At 50.4% G+C, this 25,534-nt stretch overlaps 1 protein-coding gene across 1 annotated transcript in view; it reads left to right on the top strand.

Moving 5' to 3' along the window:
• The window catches only part of NUDCD3 (NudC domain containing 3), a 73,078-nt gene that overhangs the window by 35,059 nt on the left and 12,485 nt on the right, over window positions 1–25,534 (top strand). The window contains exons 3-4 of the mRNA XM_067745781.1: window positions 13,979–14,111; window positions 22,933–23,076. Coding sequence (XP_067601882.1) covers window positions 13,979–14,111; window positions 22,933–23,076 — 277 coding nt within the window. The remainder of the gene's footprint in view (window positions 1–13,978; window positions 14,112–22,932; window positions 23,077–25,534) is intronic.

Here is a 25,534-nt window from a genome sequence, read left to right on the forward strand (position 1 = left end):
CATGCAGTGGGCGTCCTGCCATCCGATTGCCTCCGCACGGCAACCTTGCAGGGACCTTTTAAAACAATCAAATGATGTCACTCCCTGTTCCAATGCTGTGGTGACTACCTGTGACTTTTTGATTAAATTGTGAACCCTGCCTGGTTTTAAAAGCCCAGGTCTTGCCTGGCACGACCGCTTACTCTCTTTGACAAAACAGTGGCAGTGTTTACAGGACTGATGATCCAGGTGAGTAAAGATGTTGATGATTGGGACACCTGCTCTGGGCCAGGCTCTGCTCTGAGTGCTTTATATATATCTCGACCCATTTAATCCTCACATCTGTGAGGTCGGTACTAATGCGTCCCCATTTTACAGGTGAGAAGCTTGAGGCATCCGCTCAGGGTCATACGGCAAGTCAGTGGCAGAGCTGGCTTGGAGCTGTGTGCCTCCCTTGCTCACCGGGGTCATAGGCACCCTCCTCCTACCTGTCAAGCCTCCGAGTGGCTCCCTTGACCGGAGTTGTGGCTCTGTGACCTTTCTGAGCAACTCTTAGTTGCGGCATGCATGCGGTATCTAGTTCCCCGACCAGGGATCGAACCCGGGCCCCCTGCGTTGGGAGCGTGGAGTCTTACCCACTGGACCACCAGGGAAGTCCCTATTCTCTGCATTATAATCCAGTGCTGTTTTATATATTTAGCCACTCGTATCAGTTCCAGCTCTGCCCATTGGGAGCTCTCCGGTTGGCTTCTTTGTCCTTTTGACATTCTGCATCCTGTGGTTTTTTGAGCACTTCCTTACTTTCTGGCACTGCCAGGTGCTCCAGGCTCATCTCGTATTTTCTCTTCCACCCATTCTCCAAGGAGCCTGATTGCTTTGTGTGAGGACAGTGTTTAGAAGCCGTATGTGGCAGTGGATGAGCTCACTGCTGCTGGGCGCCCCTGCCTCTGGGCCCTGTCAGTGTACATGCTTGTCTCCTTATTTTTATATCTTTCTTTCTGGAAATATATGAAAATCTTTGTACCTTTCTCTGAGAACCAGAGCATGGCGCCTGTCACCTGCACCTGTGATGCAATTAGCAAATCCTTCTAATAGGTGAATTCTGTGTCCCAGCTTGGATGTGTGCTGGAGGAGGTGTTCCTACATTTGTGATTGATTGGTTGACTGTGAGCCCCCAGCTTCTTCTGTCTCTCTCTTGTGATGATGGGTGTGTCCTTCCCCCAACGCTAGCACCACTTAGTCGTTACCCTTCATCTTTAAGCTCTGTTTCCAGTTATTCAGCCTCATACACCGGGCCACTGATTGAACCTGTTGTCATTTGTTTGTTCACCCTCACTGGCTACTAGATAATCTCTGATGTGGTGTTCTCCTCACTCTGTGACCCCCTTTTTACCCCAGGACCCTCCTCCCTCCTGGCCCTGTGACCCTCTCTCGACTCCCTGACCTCTCCTGACCATGGTGCAGTTCCTCTCCTGCGTGTGTGATAGGTTCTCTTAGGCAGCGACTTGCACACTGTCTTGGCTGTGCCCTCAGATTCCCGGTACCAACATGGGGGCAGCGCCGTGAAGCTGTGCTGGCTCTTTCTCTGCAGTACAGCTTCCCATTGTCTGTTCCATTTTGTGTTCTGTTCCACATGTAGATTTTATGCCCCGTGCTCTGAGAAGTGCTGTTCTAGGGTGTGCACCCTCCAGTGGTGTGTGCAGAGTTACGTCCTCTTGCCCTGCTCTCTGATTACCTCGGTGGTTTCCTTTCCTTTTCGTCAGTCGATGGGTGAGTCCGTCATTTTGGTCATGATTGCAGTTACTCGGGAGACCATGCAGCCCTATGCTCAGTGGCAGTTCGGGTTCCTCCTCTCTGAATGTCCTCTTTATATAGCCCTTGCCGACTTTCCTATTTCTGTTACTGATTTGTAGAAATTGTTTATATGTTCCAGTTCTTTGTTGATTATGTGTCACAGATCTTCCTCCTCTCTGTGGCCTACCTTTTCTTCCCCCCCCAATTCATTTATTTATTTATTTTTGGCTGCATTGGGTCCTCGTTGCTGCGCGCGGGCTTTCTCTAGCTGTGGCAAGCGGGGGCTACTCTTCGTTGTGGTGTGTGGGCTTCTCATTGCGGTGGCTTTTCTTTGTTGTGGAGCACGGGCTCTAGGCGCACGGGCTTCAGTAGTCGTGGCACTCGAGCTCAGTAGTTGTGGCTCACAGGGTCTAGAGCGCAGGCTCAGTAGTTGTGGCGCATGGGCTTAATTGCTACGCGGCATGTGGGATCTTCCCGGACTAGGGCTCGAACCTGTGTCCCCTGCATTGGCAGGCGGATTCTTAACCGCTGCACCACCAGGGAAGTCCCTGTGGCCTATGTTTTAACTTTGTGTACTCATGGGGCCTTCTCATACAGAAGTTTTACATTTAGTTTAGAGTTTTATTTTAAATTTATTTATTTTATTTTTGACTGCGTTGGGTCTTTCTTGTTGCGCGCGGGCTTTCTCTAGTTGCGGTGAGCGGGGGCTACTCTTCATTGCGGTGCGCGGGCTTCTCATTGCGGTGGCTTCTCTTGTTGTGGAGCACGGGCTCTAGGTGCACAGGCTTCAGTAGTTGTGGCTTGCGGGCTCAGTAGTTGTGGTGCACGGGCCCTAGAGTGCAGGCTCAGTCGTTGTGGCACATGGGCTTAGTTGCTCTGCGGCATGTGGGATCTTCCCGGACCAGGGCTCGAACCCGTGTCCCCTGCATTGGCAGGTGGGTTCTTAACCACTGTGCCACCAGGGAAGCCCACATTTAGTTTAGATTCAAATGATCGGTCTTTTTTTTTTTTTTTTTTTTTTTTTTAGCGGTACACGGGCCTCTCACTGTGTGGCCTCTCCCGTTGCGGAGCACAGGCTCCGGACGCGCAGGCTCAGTGGCCATGGCTCACGGGCCCAGCCACTCTGTGGCATGTGGGATCTTCCCAGACTGGGGCACGAACCCGTGTCCCCTGCATCGGCAGGAGGACTCTCAACCACTGCGCCACCAGGGAAGCCCTAACTGATCGGTCTTTTCTATGCTATAAGGTGTCTTGTTAATACTTCTCTACTTGGATTTAATAAAAATATTTCCCTATAAAATTTTTAAAGACAAGTGTGTTTTTCACATATAGGTTTAGTTTTTTGCTCTTTGTCAGGCAGCCATTCTTTCCTACCCGTGTGCCACCTCGGTCTCCGTGGGAGGGGCTGGTTCAGGGCTGGGTGTTCTCCCTGGTGGCCATATTTGCTCCGAGTGCCAGGATCACACTTGACATCAGCAGGGGCTGTTCTCCCCCCTTGTTTTTCTTCTTCTTTAGAATTATCTTGGTGATTCTTGGCATCCTTTTTGGTCTCTATTTTAATTCCCCTACCTCTCTTTTTTCTGGGCCTTATCCTCCTCTCTCTATGGTCTGGACTGGAGAGATGCAGGCATGCCACCTCGCTCTGTGGGTGAGGTCGTCCAGTCGGTGGGATGGTCAGGAAGATGTTGAGAGAAGAGGACAGCAGACAGCTTCCAGGATGAAAGGGCATTTGCTTTCTTCCTTGAGGAGTTGCGGGTGGTGGTTTATGGGAGGGAAACACTAGATAAAATCACACAGAGCATGCCTGTTACCAGGTGCACTGTGTGCATGCACTTCCATATGATTCTCATCTAAGAATCCTGGGAGGTGAAAAGGAGATGAAGAACCTGCAGCCCAGAGAGGGTGTGAGCGGTCGTAGCTAATCATCCTGAATCCCTTGTGCGTCTGCTGTTCCATGCTGCCCCTTCCCAGGATGGAGCCCCTGGGAGTGGAGGAGGCCCCATCCCACGTGACCTGACCACATGTCCTAGTGATAGGAGTCGCCACGCCTCGCCTTGCTCCCCGTCTCGGGGTGTCCACGTTCTCCCTGCCCCCCCCGCCCCCCCGAAGTCCCTCAGTGCTCGCAGGTACTGGGCAGCCTAGCGCTGGCAGCTAACACTTGGCACCTTTCATCTTGGGCTGGGCACACGACTTTCCCGGATTGGGCTGTAAATTCTTTGACAGTGATAGTGGTGGTGTCATTAACCAGTTCATTTTGTCACCAGGACAGAGGTGGCCAGCCGATTGTATGGCCTGAGGCTTGCCCCTCAACCCTGACACTTTCACCGCCTCTTCACCTGGGCCCAGGGAAGCCCTCCTCAGCCCTCCCAAGTTTCCTTCTTTCCTATTTTTTGATTTTTACTTTCAATAAAAGTAACGCCGATCTCTTTCCTCCAGTGTGGTACTTTTCATTCATCACAACCTGGTCCACCTGAAGCAGGACTTGATGAACTTCACTTATTATGGGATGTCAGCATCAGAAAGAGCAGACCCTGTGGGTTCAGAGCCACCCTGCTGTGTCCTGACATGCACATCACATGTGCACATTGCATGCCTGCGTACGGCAGCCCCAGAGACCACCATGTCATCTGTTGGTGAGACAGCTAAGTACTGCTCACCTCGGGAGGGACAGCACCACCTCCAGAGCTCTGACAGCCTCTTGGAGGGGGTGGTAAGGCCAGAACTTGTTGAGAATTAGAAGTTTGATATAAGGTGGGTCTTTCAACGTGAGAATGTGGGGTGGGAGTCTTGATTAGGACTGGGTGAGGACAGTCAGGATTGGTGGAAACTGCAAGGCTATGATTTTGAGGGATTCAGAGGCTGGGTGTAAAGTGGGGGTTGAGTTTACATTCATGGAAGAGTTGAGGGCTCTTTGGGGAAGTTGCTGTCACGAATAGTCAGTGCTAGTGACAGCAGGGGCTGAGTGCTGAGGCTTGTTGATGTTGCAGCCAGGTGTGGCTTCTAGTCTGCATCTGTGGTGAGCGTGTGGCAGTGCTCGGTTCTCACGCACGCATCTGGTTTGGGTTCCGTTTCATCCCCTCACTGGACCTCTTGCCCCTTGTTACGCTGTCTCCACGGGCAACTTCTGATGCAGGCGTTTCTGACAGGTGGCTGTGTTGCTGGGTTCACCCCTTCTGAGGTTTGGGTGTTGTTTCCCTCTGGTCTAATTGCAGACTGTACCTCACTTTATTGTGCTTTGCTTTACCGTGCTTCGCAGATAACTGTGTTTCCTACGAGTTGGAGGTCTGCGGCAGTCCTCTGTCAAGCAGGCCTTGCAGCGCCATTTTCCCAGCAGCGTCTGCTCACTTCAGGTCTCGGTGTCACATTTTGGTACTTCTCCCAATATTTCAAACCTTTTCATTATTATTATATTTGTTATAAATATAAAACTTAACGGATGAGGAGTTGCTTCTTATGGATGAGCAAAGTGATTTCTTGAGATGGAATCTACTGGTGAAGATGCTGTGAAGATTGCTGAAATGACAGCAGAGGATTTAAATATTACATAAACTTAGCAGCAGGGTTTGAGAGGATTGATTCCAATTTTGAAAGAAGTTCTCCTGTGGGTAAAATGCTGTCGAACAGCATTGCCTGCTGTAGAGATCATTTGGGAACGGAAGAGTGAATCGATGCGGCGGACTTCATTGTTGTCTTGTTTTAAGAAATGGCCACGGCCACCCCAGCCTTCAGCACCCACCACGCTGATCAGTCAGCAGCCACCAACACCAAGGCAAGACCCTCCACCAGCACGAAGATTATGCCTCGCCGAAGGCTCAGATGATGGTCAGCATTTTTTAACAATAAAATATTCTTAATTAAGGTATGTACATTGTCTTTTTAGACATAATGCTGTTGCACACTTAACAGACTACAGAATAGTTACATGGTATAGTGTAGAGGACACATAACTTCTACATGCATTAGGAAACCAGAAAATTCATGTGACTCACTTTATTGTGGTGGTGTGGTGGTCTGGGACAAAGCCCACCATATCTCTGAGGTGTGCTTGTGTTCCTCAATTGGGAAGTCTGTTGGGACTTGAAATAGTAAAGCTGGTCATAACTGTCCTGATTTTGGATGACTAGGAATAGAAAATTGAGTTAAAGACTAAGAATTCAACATATTTATGGAGTAGATTATCTAGTTTTTTTTTTAAATGTATATTTCATATTTATATACTTGTAAAAATTGGAATGCCTTCTTCCCTTGTTGAAGTAATTAACACGATTTAAGAAAAAGTTTCACTATAACCAACTTATATCTTTAGTTAATTAGAAGAGTTCATAGTAAATATTGATTATGTTTTTGTTGGCTGACCATCTGATACAGATTGTCAAAGACGTTCCCTAAATTTGCATTTTTACCTGTCAAATGATTCATGGGCTTATCATGAGACTCCAATCACCTTGCCTCATTTATTTTAGGTAAATATAGAATCGTCTCATATTTTTAACTGTGCTACAGAATTAATTTTACAATGTTAAAAGCACATTTTCAAAATATACTTTTTGTAAGATTTTTTTTTATTAAACTGAGCCTTCCTGACAGTTTCTTGGCCATGAGTGGGCGCTAAGGAATGGAAGGCATCCCGGAGGAGCTAGGCTGGTGCACGCAGTGACCACGGGCCAGTCCTGTCCCCAGCTGGCCCCTCTGTGTTCCTCAGCTGGACTTTCCCTTTATATTTAGACAAGCTCCTGGTACAACTGGTCAAGAGAAGAAAAGACTACACAAGGAAACCATGTTGAATGCAAAGGGAGCAATAACTCCAAAAAGTAGAGATTAAAAAATTAGAGTATTCCTGTTAGAAAATAGGCGCGACGACACCCTTCAGACCTCAAGGAGGTGAGGAGCTGTGAAGATCTTTTGGTGGTAGTGATGGAGCTTGAGTTAATCAAACATCTGGAAGGAAGTAGGAAGACAAGTTAATAAACCAGGAGAAGTCGTTTGTAAACTATGAAACCAACGAAGAATTCTTATCAGTTTATAGAGAACTTCTTCAAACCAGGGAAAGCACAAACAAAAGCCATGGCAGGAATTTCACAGAAATGAGTCGCATATACGGCCAGTTAACATTAATACGCAGGGAAATGTGAATCAAGACCATACGGAAATAGTATTTTTTACATATTTTTACTTCATAAAACTTAAGAAAGTGTGACACTGTTGAACATGACCCCATGGGTTGACGGGACCCCGTGCACACCACTGGTGCATGGTGAATTGGGGCAGCCCTTGGAAATGAGTTCGCACTGCCTCTTAAGGGTAGGTTGCTTACTTTTACACTCTTGACCCAGCAGGCCCACTCCTGGGTGCATAACCAAGACAAACCCTTCAGGTTTTGTGACACAAAAAGGAAAGCGTAGCATAACGAATGTCCACGAGGTTCCCCCCCTTCCTTGTTAGCAGCATGTCATGATTCGTGTTTCATTTCTCTCCCTAATCCCAGACTTTTTTTTTTGATATGGCAAATCCCAGAAATCACAGACTTCACCCATATATATACTTCAGTAAAAAAAAAAAGGGCTTAATGTAATTATCATAACTTATAAATTTATGGTTCCTTATAATCATCTAATGTCCAGTCTGTGTTCACTCTTTCCTGATTGTCTCAAAATGTCTTTTTTCAGTTAGTTTTTTCAAAATAGTATTCCAGCAGGTCCAAACATTACATTTGGTTGCTGTTATCTTCTAAGTCTCTTAATTTAGAATCATTTCCCTTCTCTTTTTTCATTTTATGCCATTTATTTGTAAAGAAACTTAGAGTTTTGTCTATTGTAATTTTCCAGATTCTGGACTTGGCTGGTTTTATTTTTTTTTTTGGTGTTGTTGCTTTTCTGGCTGCGTTGGGTCTTCGTTGCTGCGCGCGGCCTTTCTCTAGTTGCAGTGAGCGGGGGCTACTCTTCCTTGTGGTGCGCGGGTTTCTCATTGCAATGGCTTCTCTTGTTGCGGAGCATGGGCTCTAGACACACGGGCTTCAGTAGTCGCAGCATGCAGGCTCAGTAGCTGTGATACGTGGGCTCTAGGGCACATGGGCTTCAGTAGTTGTGGCGTGTGGGCTCAGTAGTTGTGGCACACGGGCTTAGTTGCTCTGCAGCATGTGGGATCTTCCCGGACCAGGGATGGAACCCGTGTCCCCTGCATTGGCAGGCGGATTCTTAACCACTGCACCACAGGGAAGCCCCAATGTACGTGGTTTTGATGAAGATGTTCTCTGTCCCTTGTGCTCCCTATAGTGATTAGACCTGTGGGGTGGGGTGGATTTAAGGCCCAGCGTTGGTGCAGGACTACAGCAAAGGTGAGGCTCTCTCAGGAGGTGCCTGGTATCTGGCTGTTGCGGACATAGGTGATTTTCTGATCCTTCCGTGGGCAGACTCCCATCTGCCACTCACCTAGCGCTCAGCGTCTGTCAAGGGATGCTGCCCAGCCTCACGTTTCCATTGTAGTTTACACAGTGGTGATTTTCTCATTCTGTTATACCTTCATTTATTATCTTATAGAGGGACTTGGCTTTTCTGGAATCCTTATAGAGGGACTTGGCTTTTCTGAAATTCCAGTTCCTGTAGAACCTTTTTTTTTTAAAATTAATTTTCAGACTGAGCTGTGCTCTGCTCACCAGAGGTGACCACTGGGGTTTTATGAGCTCATGGATCTTTAACTATTTCATGTTATTCTTTTTGATGCTCAAATTGTCCCATCTTTGGCCAGCAGGAGCCCTCTGGGGGTCTCGTGTGCCTCTCGTGGGACCCTCCTCACCTTGAATGGCATCTTTGCTCTCAGGGGACTACTTAGCTTAGGCCGGCTGGAGACTAGCCGCCTCTCCACAGGGGCTCTGGTCCTGTTGGTGAGGCAGGCCCGCTACTATCTGGGGAGACCGATTGGTGGCAGATGCTAAACTGGTGAGATCAGTGTAGATAAACTTACTGATGTGAGATTTTTAAAAAGAAACTCAAGGGTAGAACTGGAAGCTTATTAGGCAGAATGCATAACTTCCCTCCCTGAATGCCCCAGAAGGTCAAGAAATCTCTATTCATAAAAGTCACTTGTTGAGTCCTGCGTCCGTAGGCAGACTTTCTAACTGGGTGGGAAGGCACTGAAGAGGGCAGTGATCCAGCGCGCGGAGGGCGGTGACCCTGAACATTTTCCCGTTTGGGCCATTTTACACGTTTGTCTCGCTTATTCTTCTTGGCCACTCTTTGGGACAGAGCTGTCAGTGTTCTGGTTTTATGGTTGGGGAGCAGGGACTGGAGTGCCATGACCTGCTTGAGGTTTCATGGCTGGCACCCAGTGACATGGGCTCGGCCTCGGGCCTTGAGTGCTGTGGACACGGGGTTTTCAGTGACCACTGGGCCTGGTGTAGAGGGCTCTGAGCCCCGCACCTGGGGCCCGGTGGTGTTAGCTCCTGTTGCCTGAGGAGCTGAGAAGAGGCAGGTACTAGAAAGGATCCTGCAGGTGGGGGGCCCCAGAGGAGACTGGGCAGGAGGCTAGGGAGGACGGTGGGCCGTCTGGTGCAGAGCGCCCTCTGGGCGGGTCATGTGGACCGACGCTGCCATCTGACCCTTTCCTTTCTAAGCTGCAGAGGTGAAGTGTGACATGGTGTGGCGTGGTCATCCCAGACAGTCACAATGGCTAAGGATCCCGGCCCCGACAGTCACATTGCAGTGCTGAGAATGCTGCCCGGGGACCTGCTTCCAGGAGGGCACAGTTGGTGCTGGGCTTCCGAAGCAGGGAGTTGGGGCTCCGAGGTGGGCAAGTGTTCTAACAATGCTCACTTTGTATAGGTTGGAAAATGCAGAAATCCAGAGGAAAAATCACTGTTTCCAATGGCTCCCATCCACATGTGGGATATGGTGGGATCAGTGAGAAGAGAAGGAAGTCGATGAGAGATGGAGCTGGTCTGTGAAGAGAGAGGATGAGCTGCTGTCTACTGACCACCTAATACACCCCGTACACGCACACACACCACAAACATGCGTATAACACACGTGCACACCACACGTACACACCATGCACATGCTTACAGCACACATGGTCACATGATGTGCTCATGCACATATACCCATGCACGACACGTGTGCTCGTACACGCATAAGCCCTGGCCCCTCCCACTGGGTTCAGGGGCAGTGGCATCTACAGGTGGGTAGGGAGGTGTGGCCAGAGCTGTCACACCTGGGCACCACTGAGGACAGTGGAGAGGTGGCCTTTGCCTTAGGTCATGAGGGGCAAGTGTGAGTGTGTGGAGGCAGGATGTTCCAGGGTGAAAGCAGCTCTTTCTGGCTCTGGGAACCTGGTGAGCACTGCCCAGCACCTGTCTTCACGTAGGGGGAGCCACCACCAACCCCGGGAGCCTGGGAAGGGGCCTGAGAGCAGCCCCGGCTTCTCCCCGAATTATAACCCATTCCCTGTATGGGCTCCAGCCTGCTGCACAAAAGCCTTTATCTGGGGGCTGTGACCCCTTTTACCCGCGATGACTCCTACTTGCCACTGGCTGTTCTCATTTCCATGCTGCCGTGGCGCAGGGGCGTGGAAGGGGAGAGTGGGGGCGGCCTGAGCTCATACCCCACCTGTGCAGGTGATGCTGGCTGTGGGCGTTTGCCCAGCAGAGCCGGTCCCTTGGAGACACAGGGCCTGGCGTTTCCTTTAACACGGTCGCAGCCCTGTAATCCACTGCTGCGGCTCCAGGCGTGGGGGCTGCAGTGAGGCCTGTGGCCAGCGCCACCCGCCACCGCCGCGGCGCCCTGGCTGCTGACTCACGCTCCTCCTTCCCCCTTCCCCACCTCCAGCGCTGGCCAGCAGCTGCAGGGGGGTGGCCGCAGGCTGGTGGGGGACAGGGTGAGGGCGGGGACCCAGAGCATCTGCCCATGGCAGGAGACTTACTGTTGCACACTGTTGGCTGGAAGTAATCAACTGTATTTAAAGAGAAGGTGGATTTTTAGAGTTAAAAACGCCCAGCAGCTTGCTGATCTGTGCTGGGAGTGACTCTCCTGGCTCCGCTGGGAAGAGGCTGCAGGTCTGGGGGGAGGGGGGCAAGCGCCTGCTGAGCCGCCCCCCTGCGATGCTGCCTGAGCAGCGCCCCTCCTGCTCTGGGGGAGGGGGTTCCCTGAGCACAGCCGCCCGTGGGGTGGAGGGTGGCCCCTTGAGGAGGTGTGACCTCATGGCATCTCCCATCCTCTGCTCGTCTGCTGGCCGTCCTGGTTGGAGGGCCCACGTGGATGGCAGCCGATAAGGGCTTAGCCGTATGTCATGGGAAGTAGCTATCCCCCCACTTTGAGGGTTCTTAGGTTTATTTCCTAACCTCTGCCAGTGCCAGGCCACATAGGCTTTTATTCTGTGTGTGGGTATTTTATTTCCGTGTTTTCATAACCTTGATTATTTCACACAGGTAACGTACACACACGATTCAAAAGGCCATGCAGAGAAGATGTACGGGGAGGGTCAGGCCTCCTCCCACCCCTCCTGTTACTTGGTGCTCATTGGCGGTATTCTGTGCACGTTCAAGTGTTTGTCAGATGTGAGCTTTACAGCTGCAGTAGGTGCTAGAGCGGGGAGGAAGCCTGTGGGTCAGGGACACGTGGGTATTGGGCCACCCTGTCCCCCGGACCTGTTTCAGGGGCTCAGCAGGCAAGCAGGCTGGCGTGGCCATTGGAGAGCTCCCGGGAGTGGGGGCCACAGGGCAGATCACCGTCTCCTGTCAGTGTGTTCTTAAAGAGAGCTCTTTTTCTCCTGGTGGTAAAGTGTCTGCATGTTGTAGGGAATTCGGACAATACCTAAAGATACAGAAAAGAAAATCAAACTGCTTGTGATCCTGCTACCCAGAGACAACCACAGAGGCTTAATGGACTTCCTTTTATACATACACACACGTCTTTATGTGTGTGTTTTCTTAGAAGACTGAACCTGTACCATGCACAAAAGCTGCATGTCCTCTGTCAGTTCTATAGTATATTGAAAGCTTTCCTCGCATCACTGAAGCCCCTGTGCAGACGCTTGCGTTTGGTGGCATCCGCATCAGGCTTACTCTGACCACCCTGTGGCCAGGCTTTGGCCGTTCCCGTCTCCTTTGCCCCACCCTGCTTCCTCTGGGGCCCGCCATCCCTCCCCGGCTGCGTGAGCAGGTAGTTTGGGGCTGGCATCTGTTCTGATTGGTCAGTGCCCAGCCCTGCCCCTGACCTAAACTGCTGCAAAAAGTACCACAAACTGGGTGGCTTAGATCAACAGAAATAAATCTTCCCGTAGTTGTGCAGTCGTAAGTCCAGGATCAGGGTGTTGCGGGGCTGCATTCCCTTTGGGACTCTGGGTAGAATCTTTCCTTGCCTCTTCCAGCTTCTGGGGTGGCTGACAGCCCTCAGCGTCCCTTGACTTGCAGCTGCCTTGCCGTCGCCATGTGGCTGTCTTTTCCCCGAGTCTCTACACGTTGTCCCTCTGTGCGTGTGTCTTCGTGTCCGGATCTCTCTCCCTTTAAGGACACGGTCCCATTGGATCAGGGCCCACCCTAATGACCTCATTCTAACTGGATTACCTCTGTGTAGACCCTGTCTCCAAAGGAGGTGCTGAGAGTTAGGACTTCAGTGTATTAATTTTGGGGGACATGGTTCAGCCTGTAGCAGCCACCAGTTTACCAGCCCAGAGAGCCTGCGCTGTGATGGACGCCCAGCCTCAGATACAAGGTGTGTAAAGCATACCCACAGGAGGTAAACATGTTCTTGGCTTAAAACTTTTGCCAGAAAAAGTGAGTCCTCATTAACCACCGCTCCCAACTCCTCCTGACCAGGGGTGAGGGGCTGATGGGTACATGTGTTCTTGACCCTTTTCTGGGTGTTTCCATCTGCACACATGCAGATGCTCACGGTGAGTGGAATCTCACCCGTCGGCCTCTCCCTCCAGGTGCATCTGCTGGGCTCTCCGAGGGCAGGAGAAGGTGGCCGAATGAATCTGTTCTTCCTCATAGGTGTTGCCTCCTCCCCGACTAAGCTTCTGTCTTTAATTTAGATCTAAAACTCACTATGATGGACTCTACGCTTATTTTTGTATGGTGTTCATACTATCATTAACACTGTTAAATTCTGTGGCAAGTATTTTATTGTATTTTATTTTTAACATCAGCTTCTTGGCCATGCCTGTTTGCATCTGTGCTGGGTTGGTAATGCGTGTACAGGAGGATTTGGCTGACTGGGTTTCTTCTAGGCTGTCTCATAAGCACACTGCTCGCATCTTAGGAAAGCCTGCAGTTTAGTACATTGCCTTGGCTTTCATTTATTTACCGAGAGAAAATGGAGGCTGGTGTTGGATTAGGATTGAAGTTGAGCAGCTGTAGGCTGAACTTGTTTTGCCTTTTTTTTTTTTTTTTTTAAGAGATACGTCCTGCCAAGTAGTTTATGAGAAACCAGGCACCCACAAGCCCCAGGATTTTTTTTTTTTTTTTGGCTGTGTTGGGTCTTCGTTGCTGCACACGGTCTTTCTCTAGTTGTGGTGAGCGGGGGCTACTCTTCGTTGTAGTATGCAGGCTTCTCACTGCGGTGGCTTCTCTTGTTGCGGAGCATGGGCTCCAGGTGTGTGGTCTTCAGTAGCTGCAGCACACGGGCTCGGTAGTTGCGGCACTCAGGCTCTAGGGTGTGCAGGCTTCAGTAGTTGTGGTGTGTGGGCTCAGTAGTTGTGGTTCTCAGGCTCTAGAGCGCAGGCTCAGTAGTTGTGGCGCACAGGCTTAGTTGCTCCGTGGCATGTGGGATCTTCCCGGACCAGGGCTCGAACCCGTGTCCCCTGCATCGGCAGGCAGATTCTTAACCACTGCGCCACCAGGGAAGTCCCCTCAGGATTTTATTAATGAGGCTCTTTGGTTTGTGGGCTGGCCTGGTTTCTAAGCTTCATGAAGACCAGGAGGACCAGGCTGTGCCGTGGTCTGTGGTGCTGGATACTTTCCCTAACCTTAAGGGTGCTGCACTCAGGGTCTTCTCCTGGGCTTTTCTCTTTGTTCCTGTGACCTCCCAGGAAGCCCGAGCTGGGGGGTCAGAAACGAAATCGCCCAGAGAGAGGGAGAGTTTTAGATGCAAAACCAAGTGAGATTAGGTGAAAATTCTCACAACCTAGAGACAGTATGTACCTGGGTTCCCCTGTGGCCTTCCTGCCCTGTGTGTGGGCCTGGGCTGTCATCTTACTTCTTGTTCTTTCTCAGGAGGCAGGAGCAGTTCCAGAGAAACCCCGACAGCTACAATGGTGCTGTGCGTGAGAACTACGCTTGGTCCCAGGACTACACTGACCTGGAGCTCAAGGTGCCGGTGCCCAAGCACGTGGTGAAGGGCAAGCAGGTAACCTCGGGGGTTCTTCCCAGCTTCTCTGCTCAGCTTCTTTCCTTGGGGCATAGGCTTCAGGCTGTGGGCTGCACTGGAGCTGGTCTCCCCGTTTTGCCACCAACACAAAACCGCTTCTTTTCTGCAGTCACAAGCCTGCCACCCCATATCCTCTTTAACCACGTCAAGTATGAGACCCAGCTCAGCCCCCTACGTGAATAGAACCTGAGCTTTGTTGTTGTTTTTTAATGACAGTATTTTCATATCATTTATTGCCTTTAGTCTCTGCAAAAGCACTACAGAGTAGGCAAAGCAATTATTGTTATACCCATTTCATAGATGGAGAAAGTGGAGTCCCAAGAGGCAAAGCAAAGAACTACAGGTTCTGTAGTGACAAGTGGACTTCCAGTCCTGTGCTCTGCGGAGTTGTAACATTTACAGCTTGAGTTGATTTCTCCATCTTAATGAGCTTGAGTGAGTAGAAATTTAATCTTTTAGCAGGAGAGAGATGTTTACTTGGGGACGTTGCTGAGAATAACATGATTGTAGCTTGTTGGAAATAGGTAGGCATCACTTTAAAGGAAAAACTCTCACGTGAAATGGGACATTGTTACTATAATCCGTAATATAAAAAATTCCGATATATGCCAGAAACTGTTTCCTTATTTCAGTCATAATGAGAAACTACAACGTGCAAAGTAAGTAGTATCTTTTATGTTTTATAGATGAGAAATTGAGGCCGAGAGAAGTTACTTGGTTATCCAGGTGACGTGGAAAAGTCACCATGTGTCTCCGTCACTCTTGCTGTGCCGGGGCCAGTGAGCACTGCCCGAATGTTTCTGAAGGAGTGAATGGCTGAATGGGTGCAGTGGTAAAGCCGTGGTTTGATTCACGTGTGTTTGCTTCTGAAGCTCATGCTGTTTTCCCTGTGTCCCACTCCTCACTTGATAAAGCGAAATAACTGCTGGCTTCTTTCAAAGAGAAGGTCCCAGAGCATGTAAAACAGAAGTTGAGTTTCATATGCATTTTCGAGAAACGATGCCCTGTAAAGTGGCTCCTGCTGGTCTGGGTACGTGTGTGGATCCAGGTTCTGGGCAGTGAGTGAGCCCCTCCAGGCCTCCCCTCCACCCCGCCCCCGTCCTGAGGCCCCTGCTGCTCCCTCCCTGGTTCCCTAGACTCTACCTAAAACAGGCCTGCCCTGTGCAGGAGTCCGGGTGGGGCCCAGGGAAGCCTCTAAGAATACGGCTACTTTCCGCCAGTGTCAGACGAATGCAGTTCATTCTGCAGCACAGAAGACAGGAGCCGGACAGGAGCCCCTGAGCCTTCACGGCTCCACGTGGGTGTGCGCCAGGGTGTCATGGAGATGGTGGCTGCAGCAGCACTGTCTGCTCATTCCTCCCTTTCTCCCTTTCCCACCCCATCCCAGGAGATCTCACCAGGGCTCAGTGACCAGTGACCCAATGGACTTTAGGATCCAGGTCAGACCAGGTAGCTAGGGGTCATCACTACAGAGTCCTACTTTTGATGACTGTGTTCCCTCTGATTGTGGTGGGTCATAGTGGGTACAGGCTGACCTTCCTTGTCAGAATAGTTTGTTTAGCATCCTTTAGAGTTTTAGTGGGTCAGGTGTTGATTTTCATTTTGATTTTTGGTAGGATTGCCTTGTGTGTAGGCGAATAAATTATGAAAAGCGTTGGTAACTATACTTCACTACTTGGCTAAAAATGTTACAGCTTCCTGGTCTAGTGTCTGTCTTCTAACTTCTCCATGAACTTGTGGAGCTTTCTCTGGAAGGACTTATGTTAGGCCCAACCTAAAACTAGTTATTTTGGGGACTTCCCTGGTGGTCCAGTGGTTAGGACCCCGCGCTTTCACTGCCGGTGATGAGGGTTCAATCTCTGGTCGGGGAACTAAGATCCTGTAAGCTGCGCTGTGCGGCCAGAAAGAAAAAAAACCCAACTAGTTATTTTCTCTTTCTTTGACTTAAGAGACACAGGTTACCTGGCATCTCTTGCTGAACTTCCCACAGCCATCTGGGAAACCTTCCCATTGAAAACAGCATCTCAGATGTGCACCCTGGTCATGGGGGTGTCAGTCTCACGATGCTGCCCTGCCATGAGCGGTGTGTTGTGAGGGGCCTGTCCTTCGTCTCATTGCGCTGAGGGACAGACTGTCATGCCTCAGTCATATCTATGCCTCCTAAATCCACTTGTTGTGACCTCTGGGAGGAGATGGCCTCGCTTTCACTGAGGATAACCCTGGGTTTTGCTCATTCCTGCATTAGACGTTTACTGACCACATGATGGTCCCCAAGACTCAAACAAGATCGCTGCTCTGGAGCTGACCTGCGTGGGGCTCAGCTGATGACAGCAGGTGCGCCAGTACAGTTCCAGGGTGTGGCGGGTGCCGTGTGGAGCATAAACAGGCTGTTGGCTCAACCAGCTCTGTGCAGCCGGGCACCCCTCGGGCCCTTCTTCCCAGCAGCCCTTCGAGGCGTTGCGGTGTGCACAGGGGGAAACGCGGAGACGGTGAGGGTCTCTCCAGGCTGGCTTGCTCTGGAGCCAGCGCTCCCGCCACTCGCGGGGTGTGGATGAGCCTGGGTGTTTGTGACGCTGGGATTGGAAGAGGCGTGTTCCCCGTAAGGCATTTATTTATCTAGTGTTGGCGCTTTGTGACACCTGCTGACTTAATTTACACTAGTCTCCTACGTGGTTGAATTTTTTTTCTCCTTCAGTAGTATTTTTCCCCATATCATTAAAAAATTGATGTATAATTGGCATACAATGTTATATTAGTTTCAGGTGTACAATATAATGGTTTGATATCTGTGTGTGCTGCGAAATGATCACCACAGTAAGTCTGGTTAACATGCTCACCATATTACAGAACTGTGTGTGTGTGATGAGAACTTCTAAGATTTACTCTCTTAGCAACTTTCAAATTCCAGGTCGCTTTTATACTGCAGCCTTTGAAAAATGCATGGTCTCTCTAGTTCTTGGTGATCTAAAGAGTTTTAGGCATGCCTCACTTTAAACCTAGGGATAAGTTTATTTTGTATCTCTCGGCTTTTGCTGGCCTAAGGGTTTTTTCTGAGTTGCCACTTTCTTTCTGGGCTGGCTCCTTTCCAGCTCTTGCCTGCGGTACCTGTCACGGCTACCTGTCAGCAGTGTTTATTTTTGGTTTTTGTCTGTGGCACCTATCCGATAGCATCATGCTGGTAGCTGTGATTGTAGAGGCCCAGCTGATGATGTCGCAGTTGTTCTGGATTTGTTGTTAGCTCTGTGTGTGAGGGGCCAGGGGTGTTGGGGGTAATGGGTAGATGTGGGAGCACTGAGGGTTAATGCAGGGGGGTCCCGGGCCCCCTCTTCTTCAGCTGTAGCTTGGTGCTTGAGGACTCAGAACATTGCCCCTCCTTTACTCCTTGCCGATTTTTTCCCTGTGGAAAACGTATTTGCCTCTCAAGGGTAGTGGGGGACAGATAAACGCAGGTGCATAACGCTTTAAGTTCAAGCGTTCTTATTTTACATGCGACTGTTTTTTTGTCTGTGTTGTTTTTATCATTTTGCTGGTGCATCTAACGGAAAACTTCTCGAAATGAAGCTTTGGTTTCATTCATCAGTGAAATGTAGTTAGGTCTTTGCTTCATCACGTTCTTTGTTCTGTCCGCTCTGCACGGGAAAAGCAGCCGAGTTCCCCATTCTTTCCTCAGTGTAGCCATGGGGTAGGGAGAAGGAACTTTGCCATCAGGACGTCATGTGTGTGATTGCTAATGTCAGCTGGGGCTGGTTATAAACCTGGCATTTCATTGAATCATAGGATTTTTTTAAAAAATGGTTTATTGTAGCTCATAAGTTTTTTAAAACTGCCATTCTTTTTTTTTTTTTTTTTTTTCGTGGTACGCGGGCCTCTCACTGCTGTGGCCTCTCCCGTTGCGGAGCACAGGCTCCGGACGCGCAGGCTCAGCGGCCATGGCTCACGGGCCCAGCCGCTTCGCTGCATGTAGGATCCTCCCGGACCGGGGCACGAACCCGTGTCCGCTGCACCGGCAGGCGGACTCTCAACCCCTGCGCCACAAGGGAAGCCCGAATCATAGGATTTTAATGCAGGAAAATTGAACTCCAGAGAGTTTTAGTCTGACTCTCATTTTGAAGATGAGAGAGCTCTCCTGGAGACCTAAACCTCTAGGGCGCCACACTGTCCGGTGAGACGGTGGTGGAGCGGAGCGCAGGACCCGGCTCCCACCTCCACCCTGTCTGATCAGTTGTCTTTTGCGTGGAAAATGTCATGATATTGTTGCACACAGTCATGACTGGATGACATTGAGTGACAAGTGAATTACTTTCCTTCTCAGTATTCTCTTTCCTCTCGGAGATTGTGCAGGGTCTTTACTGACGGTTGAGGCCCTTCCTGCTGGCTGGTGGGCTCACGGCCATGCTGCATGCCATCTCTCGCCTCACCATGGGAACCTTCCAGAACAGCACCAAGGCCCCTGGGCATGTCTTGTACAGTGACGCTGTGCCCCAGAGCTTGATTCAGCTGTAGGAATTTGTGCTTAAAAGCTCTATTACACAGTGTTCCCTTCTTAGAAGGCGTTTAGAAAAAATGTAGGAAGACTCCTTTTTATAGGAAACTTCCATAGCAGAAAAGGCTAATAGGCTGCATTTATCTGTTAAAAAATTGTTTTTGTTTGAATGCATAGGACATTTACCTGTTCAAAAGAATAAAATGTACAAGGAGAGGTTTCTTTCCTGCCTCTGCCCTTTTATCCTATACCAGCCCCCACCCCAACCTCAGAAATCACAGTACTAGTTCCTGGGATCTTTGGGCAGATGTTTTCTATGCATATGTTGTCAAGTTGTCAACTATGAATAAATAGCCTCGCAGCCCCACCTTCAGCACAGATGATGTGCGCCCCCCACCCCGAGTTCCCTCTGTCGGCCCCACCAGGGCGGTTCTGGTCTCTGGTGTTTGCCGCCATGCCCCCAGGGCCTCAGCCGTGCCTGCCAGCCAGAGTGGCTGCCCGGGAAAGTCTCAGGGGACCTAAGATTTCCCATGTCATCTGGCTCAGGCTGTCAGGACGCTGAGAGTGCAAGTGCCCTGAGCCCACCACCCCTTACACTCAGGGCTCTGGTCTCTGCTGCTCCTCCCGTCAAGCTGCTTTGCAGGTCCTTGTTCCATTTTCATTACATCCCTTTGGATCAGTAGTTTCTTGTATAGTTTTTTGTTTTTCTGGAGTTTCTGACTGTCTTTTTTTCTTGTCAAAAAATAGTACACTTTCATCATAATCTCAGAATTATTCAGACTCTCACTAGTACTGTGTATTGTCCAGAAATCACTTCCTGCAGACCCTCTCACCTCTGACTCCCATCCGGACTGATTATTTTCTAGTTCGGTTGTATAGCTTGCATCCTGGAACTTCTTTTCACTGCACTTCTAGGTTAAATTCATTGTGTTTTAGATCCTTGTTGGATCTTCCTCTTTTTTTCCCCTAGTTTTATTGAGATATATTTGACATATAATGTTGTATTAATTTCAGGTGTACAGCATAATTATTTGGGATGTGTATATTTAGCAAAATGATTACCACAATAAGTTTAATTAACCTTCATCACCTCACATAGTTATAAATTTTTTCTCGTGATGAAAACTTTTAAGTTCTTCTCTCTTAGCAACTTTCAAATGTACCGTTTAGTATTGTTCATTACAGTCACCATGCTGTACATTAGATCCCCAGAACTTACTCATTTTATGAGTGGATTTTGACCCCCCTCCTCATCCAGGATCTTCCTCTGTTTTCATCCTCATTTTGTTGTGGTATAGACGCAGGTAACTTTCTCGAATTGATGTGTGGTAATAAATGCAGTGTTCTTGAATGTCTTAAAATGCGGTTATTTTAAACTTCCGCTTATTTTGTGGTTTGAGTTTTTATAGAATTCTAACTTTAAAAAATACTCTCTTGGGAGTTTCCTGCTGGCATAGTGGTTAGGAGCCTGGGCTTTCACTGCTGTGGCCCGGGTTCGATCCCTGGTCGGGGAACTGAGATCCTGCAAGCCGCGTAGTGTGGCCAAAAAAAAAAAAAATCTCCCCTAACAAGATTAAAGGCATTATTCTCCTGTCTTCTTACATCCGCTGTTACAGCTTCTAGAAATGTCTTCCATTCCGGTTCTTTGTGAGTAAACTTTTTTCCTCCTATTTGGAACTTTTAAGACCTTATTTTAAATACTCAGTGGTATGAAATGTCATGAGTTTGTGGAAGTCGTCTTTCATTCGTCCTGTTCAGCCCTCAGTGGGTCCTTTTAAACTGAAGCCATATTTTTCTTAAGCTCTGGAAAATTGTCTTGTTGCTGTCACAGTTTCTGGAATGCCAAACTGATTGCCTGGATTGGTTCCTGGCTCTACCTTGATTTCTTTGACTTTATCTTCCAGCTTTTCTGTTGAAAATCTTATTTTCACTCTCTTTTTTTCTAAGCGTTTGTTTTGTCTAGTTCTGTTTTCATGTTTTATTCTGGTTCTATAGATACCGTATCTTCTCAGATCTCTCCGAGGGTATAAATTGGAAATATTTTAGAATTCCCTTTTTTCCTAATTAGCTCTGTAATCTTTACTTTTTTTTTTTTTTAACCTAAGTCTGTCTTTTTGTGCTGCTGCTTTTTCTCATAGAATGCAATCCTTAGTTCCGTGTTAGTTTTTTTATTTTAAAAATATATTGGGAATTCCCTGGTGGTCCAGTGGTTAGGATTCCACACTTCCACTGCAGGGGGCACGGGTTCCATCCCTGGTCAGATCCCGCATGCTGCGTGGTGCGGCAAAAAAGAAAAAAAAAAATCTTCCCCATTCTTTGGAGTGTGGGATGAGGTTGATGGTTTTCTCCTTTACGTGTCTGAGGTCTGCCGCTCCCATCGCTGCTCACAACTGAGGAGTTGACTGTCTGGCTTTGCCATGCAGTGTGTTGGGCTGGGTGTCCACCCAGTTCCCTCAGACTGCCGGCCAGTTTTTCTGGAGCAGGGCCCCCTGTAGCTCCGTGGCACACAGTGGGTTCTTATCCCTTCTCACGGGGTTTCCGCTGGCACGGCTGCCCGTGGACTGACTCAGCCGCTCTGCCTCCATGCTCCATACCTGCTAACTGCTGGTCAGAAGCGCCACTCGGCTGTGCTTGTCCCTGCTCCGTGCTGTCTCTTGCCACACGCCTCTCCTTCCTCTCCATAGAGTTGTTGAAAGTTTCTCTGTCCTGGCCTCTCCCTTCTTCCCTGTGTTGTCTGGGGTTTTTCTCTGCGTGCTTTCTTCCTGTCATCTCTGTGGGTCATGGAGTTCAGGAGACGGCCGCCTGTTCCCAGAGTGACGTCTTGAACTGTGGAGCTCCTGGAAGCATCTCTGGTCTGGTTTCCCCTTGGTGCTTGGGTATATCCGCTTTGTATAAGAGACGAGCATTGTGAGAAGCTCACCCAGGTTTGGAAATTATCCTGTGACATAAAGTTGGCTGGAGGATTTTATTTGTTAAAGTGAGCTTGTTCCTGGGAGGCCAGGACTGGTGGAGCCTTGGTCCGCTCTGTCAGGTGTTCACCGCACATCCGAGTTCGTGGTCAGGGACGCGCGATTCGGCCAGCGATTGTCTGCATCTGTCTAGGAGTGTGCTGGGCCGCTGTTGGGCAGCTGGGAGTGAAGTGAGTTGTGCCCGTGCCTTAGCAGAACCGAGTTAAGTGGTACATTCTCTCAGAAATTGGGTGCAATTGGAGCTGGGGCTCACAGGACCCCCCTGGGACCTGCATGCGGACACGGTGTGTGCAGGCATCTCTCTCCTTTCCATCGCTTATTTATGGTTATTTAAAATACAGGTAGGTTATAGTATCAGATTCCACTGACAGGTGTAGACTCCAGTTTGAAAATTCTGTGACACTGAGGGTTTCTTTTCAAGTGCATTTAATAAGCACTTCGCAAGTGACATGGGAGGGCCATCTCCAGACTGTTTTGACGCCTTGACTGACACCACCCACCTGTGAGAAAGTCCTAATGCGGACATTATGCAAATACTATTATAAAAGATTTTTACGTTATAAAACGCAAAATTTAGAATTTAGAAGAAGTGGGGGGAAAATAAACCCGGAGTTCTGTTTTCTTTCCCCTCTGTTTACTGATCTGCTGAACGTCCTGGGGTCCACGTGCTTGGGATCCTGCTGGCCGGGGTACACACACGAAATAAGGCCCCCAGTCCAGCAGCTCCAGTGCTGTTGTGGAGACAGACGGTGAGAGCAGGGAGAGGGTGTTTCCAGCGAATGAGGAGATGGGAGAACAAAGACAAAATATAAAACCAGAGCACCTGGCCTCACCGTCCTGGGTGAAAGCTGAGCTGTGGCCACAGGTGGCACAGCAGCTCCTGGCAGGCAGCAGAGCCGGGCTCGCGGCTGCTCTGCCCCCCGGGCGTGTCCTCCAGGGCAGGGCTGCTGTCCACGCCAGACAGTAGGGTGGGCGTCGGGGGAGCACAGCTCCTGCTGCCGGCCCTGCTTGCCCTCTGCCCAGGGAGTTGGCCTCCCCTAATAGGAGTAGAGTTTGCGGCGGGAAACCAGCGGTTCCCACAAAGCCCCCCGCGTTACCGTTACGCGTATCGAGACATCTTCTAGTGCATTTCCTTGAAGGAGATGATGATGCAGAGGCTGCTTCACGTGTGAATTGGATGGTATGGTTTTCATCATTCAGAAAGCCTGATGACCTTTGGGCTGGTTTTGCATCTTGTTCTCCTGCAGTGTGTGGTCAGGCGCCCTGGAAACCTCCGTTCCCTCCCACCCTGGAGCACGCCGGCCACCACCTTCCCAGCGCGAGATGATTCTCCTCCGCTCTGTTCCAGGTCTCTGTGGCCCTCAGCAGCAGCTCCATCCGGGTGGCCGTGCTGGAGGAAAACGGGGAGCGCGTCCTCATGGAAGGAAAGTTCACCCACAAGATCAACACCGAGAGCTCCCTCTGGAGCCTTGAACCCGGGAAGTGCGTTTTGGTAAGTGTGGGCAGTGATACTGTGAGGATGTTGATTTCTGCCAGCTGGGGAGTTTCCTCGGTGTTTTCCGAGCAGCTCGAAGGGCACCTTTGTGGGCCTCAGCTGATTGTCACTGCTGCATCTACAGCCTTGGCCTCTCGGCGTCCCACTGCTTGCTTCCTTGAGGTGGGGCCCGTGTCAACAACAAACGGAGGGGCGCTGGAGTGCAGTGTTTCTCACTGCTTCCTGTCCTGCCCATGCACAGACCGCATGCAGTGACCACGGAGGAGGTCCTGCTGGGGCATCGTCCCCAGAGCGCGGCTCTGCTCACACCGGACATGTCCCCTCAGTTCCAGAGGCTTCTGCTCTCCAGGGATTCAGTTACATCTACGGCAAAACCAAAGAAGTTAAAAATTAAAAGGCAGGTCGCTTTCATGAATGCCAGTCTGGGGGATGCAGAGTTACTAAATTCAAACAGACAGCCCATTTGACAAAGTGGGTCTCAACTGGCTAAGCTAGCCGAGGGTGCAAGATCCAAACGAAGGGGTACGTGTTCCAGTTACTAGAGTCTTCGGTGGCTCCATCCTCCCTCGTCAGAGCCTTGCACCTGGTCAGTGGGCAGCACCCAGGGAGGCTTCATACAGCGAAGAGAGGCTTCATACAGCGAAGGGAGACTATATATTTGGGTTTGTTCCTTTCCTCTTCCTTCCTGCTGGGATGCTTAACCAGGGTGTGGTGAAAGGGGTAAAGATGAAAAGAAAAATACTAAGTCTTTGGGTACAAAAGACCTCAGAATTTTATATAGGCATGTTTTTTATATGTGCAAAGTGAGCCGTTTCTTCGTGATCCACTCTCTCTGGGAATAGGTGCCCATGGGCCTGCCTGCTTGGTCCTGACCGACAAGGCCCGCGGCGCTCTCTTCTGGCTGCTCGCAGCTCGCAGACACACAAACCCGGTGGAGCGGAGAGCATTCCATCACTGCTGGGGGGGCTGGAGGTCTCGGCATGCCCGGGACCCCCGAGCACACACAGGCCCCTCTGTGTGACAGGAACACCCGGTGGCAGAGCGCCGGCCAAGTCTGCCCGAGTCTTGCTTAAACCGTGCTCTGTCGCACCTCCCCTGCCCTTCCGAGGTTTCTGCTTCTCGCCACTAGTGTGCAACAGTCATGATTTCCCCCTTATCACCCTGGGGTTCAGTCGCTCGTCTGTTCACCCCCGTGCCTCCCCACCCCCAGTGCCGCTCCCCAGACTACGGCCCATGCTCTTAACCACCAGTTCCATTTGCAGAATACCTTCATGGGCATGGTCTCATTTGCACCTCCCACGATTGTGGGGAGTAGGAAGCCAGGGTCTCATTATCCCCCCGCCTCCCGAGGTCACGCAGGCAGCCAGCGGGAGGCCGCGGCAGGCAGCCCACCCTCTCCCGGCGCCGCTATGATGGCTCAAGTGGTCACAGGGAGCGTGGACCCGTGATCCTGGGTGCCCCATTGTCCACGGATGCCGGGCCTCACTCCTCCTGTGTGGGGTTGATGGACCGCCCAGAGCTGTGCACGTAGAGCTCGTCCCGGCAGACAGCTGGTTGTGCTTTGCTCCCTCTGAGGGGTGCTTCTGTTGTCTTCAGCCCTGTTGTCTTCGAGTCCCCACCTGGGACGGAAAGACTGACCTCATTGCTGGACGCTGAAGGTCCACAGCCACTGTTTACACACAGGTCTGTCGGGGTTGTGATCAGGGTACCGAGGATTCCCTGTACTTGACGTGGCTTCTGCAGAGATGTGGTTGTTAAGCAGGTACCTCACTCTTGGGATTTTCGTTGCCAGAGGTGATGTTGACTTCTTCATGCCTGTTCCAGAGCCGTGTCACCTTTTTTGCGTGTTTTGTGCAACTTGCGTCTGAATACAGACGTGGCTCGTGGCCAGGGCAATAACTCCTTGTAATTATGGCCTCCATCTATTGGGTACACTTTGGCCCTGGCTCTGTGAGGTGCCTGTTGGTGCTGTTTCGTCTCTGCAAGCCTGTTGTACAAATCAGGATGCTGGCGCTCAGAGAGGGTGAAGAGCTTGCTCAGGGTGGAGCCAGACCCCAGACCCAGAAGCCTCCCGTTTCTCTCCTTCTCTAACTTTCAGCTGAAAGGCACCCAGGAGCGAGTAGGCGCGGGGAGGAGAGCTGGCAGCGGCGCAGCATAGCTTGTGACCAACAGCCCCGGGCCAGCAGGGAGACTGGTGCGTCGCCTTCCCTGCTGACCTTGATGAGACGGCCTCAGTGTCCGGTCATGCTCCCAGGCCCCGTGGTCGTCCCAGGCCCTCCTCTGGTCCAGGGGGAGGCTTGTGCCCTGACTGCCTTTTAGTTTTCCAGTTTGCTTTTGCCAAGCACCTGCTGCTCGAGGAGTTATAAAGAAGCAGAACGGGCTGCGGTGCACCTGTCACTGCCTGTGAGCATGGCTTCTGGCTGTTCTGCTCCTGCGTAACCCTGCGAGGTCCACG

This window comes from Pseudorca crassidens, chromosome 8, assembly GCF_039906515.1.
Source record: "Pseudorca crassidens isolate mPseCra1 chromosome 8, mPseCra1.hap1, whole genome shotgun sequence".
Lineage (NCBI taxonomy): Eukaryota > Metazoa > Chordata > Mammalia > Artiodactyla > Delphinidae > Pseudorca > Pseudorca crassidens.